A 3,023-nucleotide genomic window follows, 5' to 3' on the forward strand; every position below is an offset into this window, starting at 1 on the left:
ATATTTTATTGTTATATATAGTTAGTAAAATAGATGTTTAAGAAAATATAGATCCATATTAAGAAAGAATAGTAACAAATCTAATATACTAGGATAAGGAGAGTAATATTCTTTTATATAATTATATTATAACTCTTAATATTATTATTATAATATTTTTTTCATATCATTTAATTATAAATTTATTTTTTATTATATATATTTATATTTAAATTATATATAATATTAAGAAGTGGACTTTAAGCCTAACTCAATCTCATAAAATCGGTTCATAAAATTGAGAATTAAAATCGGTTCATAAAATTAAGAATTATAGCCACTTATATATCATAAAAGACTCTAATCTCAACTTTTAATTATTGTGGTTATCAAAATATCATTTCTAAATGGCGTATTTCGTTCTAAAAAAGAAAAGGAAAAAAGAAGATGAAGTTTGAGAAGAGAAAAACATCAAAGAACAAAAAAGAAAGCTTCAAAACTTTAAAAGATGCAGGAAACAAGACCCATTGCACTAAGATCTCCAGAAAGTTGTGGTTTCCATGAACTTTTAGTCTTGAACGTATACACAAAAACAAAAATTGCAGAAAAGAAAATAAGGGTATATGAATTCTATAACAAAATTTCAGAGAGTTGATTAACGAGAGCGTTTAGTTCTTTTTACCAAAGGAGGAGTAATTGAGGGAACTTTGTAGGGTGGGTACTCATAACTATGAATCCAATTGGAGTATTCTTCACCACCTTTTGCTTTTGGCATTTCCATAACTCCAACTAAACAATCAATCTCAGGATAAAGATTCGAAGCACTCGTAAATTGAGATTGCAGTTGATCATCTTCATTTTCAAACGCTGATTGCTGCTCATAATCCTGAAATAACCCTTCAAAATTGTTAAACAAAAATAAACCTTTATCTAAGTCACTCAATTAAAGTTAAGTATTAAGAACCATTTAAACCTAAATCAATATTATAAAATTTAAATCTATGTTAATATTATAAAAAAAAATTATATCTAGTTATATATTATAAAACATTCTTACGTTAAAATTGTAATTAAATAATTCTGTTATTATATTAAGAAATGTACTTAAGGACTCAAATAAAAAAAAAGTGAACATACTTATAAAGTGAACGTACTTATATTATGTGGATTGATATTGTACTGACCGGCCGAGTATTATGACTCGGCCAATTCGAGGACCAAACCGCGATCCAAACGATAGGGTCGATCACGCCGCACACGTGGTCGACCGACACGTAACGTTCAAGTCAAAGGTTGATCGGATTAGTGAGACTAATTCAAGATCAAGAGTTACTTAACACAACCTTAATCACAAACTAATCTCATAATCTAGTCCAACAGCGATTCATCAAGCTAATATAAATATTACGCATTTCAAAGAGAAAGATACGTCATTTATCTATAGTACTCTTACTACCTAGTACCGATACTCAATTGAGTTTGAGCGTTAGAGGAAGTTCTGCAAATATACACCTGCCTAAGAGCCTAAGTCAGGGAGAGCCAGAAGTGTGAAGGCGACCGAACACGACAGAAGGATCAATAGTTCTCCCAGATATTAAATTAAATTAAGTAAATAACATACCTTAGAACAAACATTTGATGCAAAAGAAGCATCTAAAAGGTCTTCCATGCAGTAACCGGGAATGGTCTGAATCAAGTACTCAGATATGCTGCTTGTTGGAACCGAACTCGAGTCACAAGTTACTCCTACCGTGCGAGAGGAACCAATATTTTGGTTTGAGAGTGAACTTTGTGCAGTTAATTTAGAATTACGAGAGGTTGTTATTGTTCTTTCTTCGGTGGTGGCACCAAGCTTTATTCCAGTGAGAAGAAATCTGTCGTGTGTCTTGGTATGTTCGTTGGCTCCATGAACGGAAACGTCACATTGTCTACAAAGGAGAGCTCTGTCCTCTCTGCAAAACACATAAGCACGCTTCTCCTGCCAAAGAATTTAAATAACGTGAGCCGTTTTATGGTGTCAACGAGTACAAGAACTCGTGGGAAAAAATTGATTATAAACCTGTGTCAGATTTGGTTCTTCGACAATATGGGACTAGTTTAGTGCTTCAAAACAAAATTAGAGATGAGGGAAAGAGAGAAGGAGTGAGTACATGACAGATATCACAGAGAGTGGTGGCTTTGGAGGTGGGGTGGTGGAGAGAGAAGCGTTTGTGTTTGTCTGCGAGCTTGTTGGCATGGTGGATGCTGCTATCACAAGCATGGCAGAGAGCTGCTTCATCTGAGGGGCAGAACAAGGAGGCCACTTCTTTGTGACACACATCACACTGGATCTTCATCTCTGCTTTCTGCTGTGTTGTGTTTATGTCTATGTGTTGTTGAATGTTGGATCAAAGAGTTTTGGTTTTGTTTTGAGGTTTGAGGTGAAGAGAATAGAGACAAAAAAATCATGGGGTTTTCAGTTTCAACACCATAATGGTCCAGAGAAAACAGGTAGGGGTATTAAGTGTCTTTTCTGAACATCTGAAAGAAAACTCTGGATTTCTAGACATGGATGTATCAATAACTATCTTTTCTCTCTCTCTCCATCTTCTGTGTTTTTCTCTTTCTTTGAGTAAAGTGGAAGTGACCAACTACGCCTAATTTATCTGTTTATAGAAAAAAAAAATCACTCATTCTCTCATCTCATAAACTATTTTGGTGAACTAATAATACACATAATATTTATTTTTTAAAAAAAATCATTTCTCTAACTTGACATCTCGGTCTATCAGTCTTTCAAGTAACAATATTACATAAAAAAAAATATAAAAATATTGAAAAATTAATTCAAAATTTATATTTTAATAAAAAAATACAAAGATATTCTATACCTATTCATAAAAAATTCTAAAAAAAAACTAGATAAAAGTATATTATACCAATAAAATGATTTTTTATAAATAAACTTTAAATTAACCAACTTATCAACATACGCATCCCTTCAAAAAAAATTAATTCTAAATCTAATTTTTCTACAGTAATTAAAACAAATATTTCATCAATTA

General features: G+C 31.9%; 1 protein-coding gene across 1 annotated transcript; it reads right to left on the minus strand.

The window, feature by feature from the left end:
• Window positions 1-488: 488 nt before the first annotated feature.
• LOC137831770 (B-box zinc finger protein 20) lies at window positions 489-2,610 on the minus strand. The gene is made up of 3 exons (XM_068639582.1): window positions 2,130-2,610; window positions 1,601-1,957; window positions 489-865 (listed from the first exon to the last, which is right to left on the minus strand). The coding sequence occupies exons 1-3, from the start codon at window positions 2,313-2,315 to the stop codon at window positions 635-637; spliced, it is 774 nt and encodes a 257-aa protein (XP_068495683.1). The 5' UTR covers window positions 2,316-2,610; the 3' UTR covers window positions 489-634.
• Window positions 2,611-3,023: the final 413 nt, after the last annotated feature.

This window comes from Phaseolus vulgaris, chromosome 11, assembly GCF_051622355.1.
Source record: "Phaseolus vulgaris cultivar YP4 chromosome 11, ASM5162235v1, whole genome shotgun sequence".
In the NCBI taxonomy this organism is placed as follows: domain Eukaryota; kingdom Viridiplantae; phylum Streptophyta; class Magnoliopsida; order Fabales; family Fabaceae; genus Phaseolus; species Phaseolus vulgaris.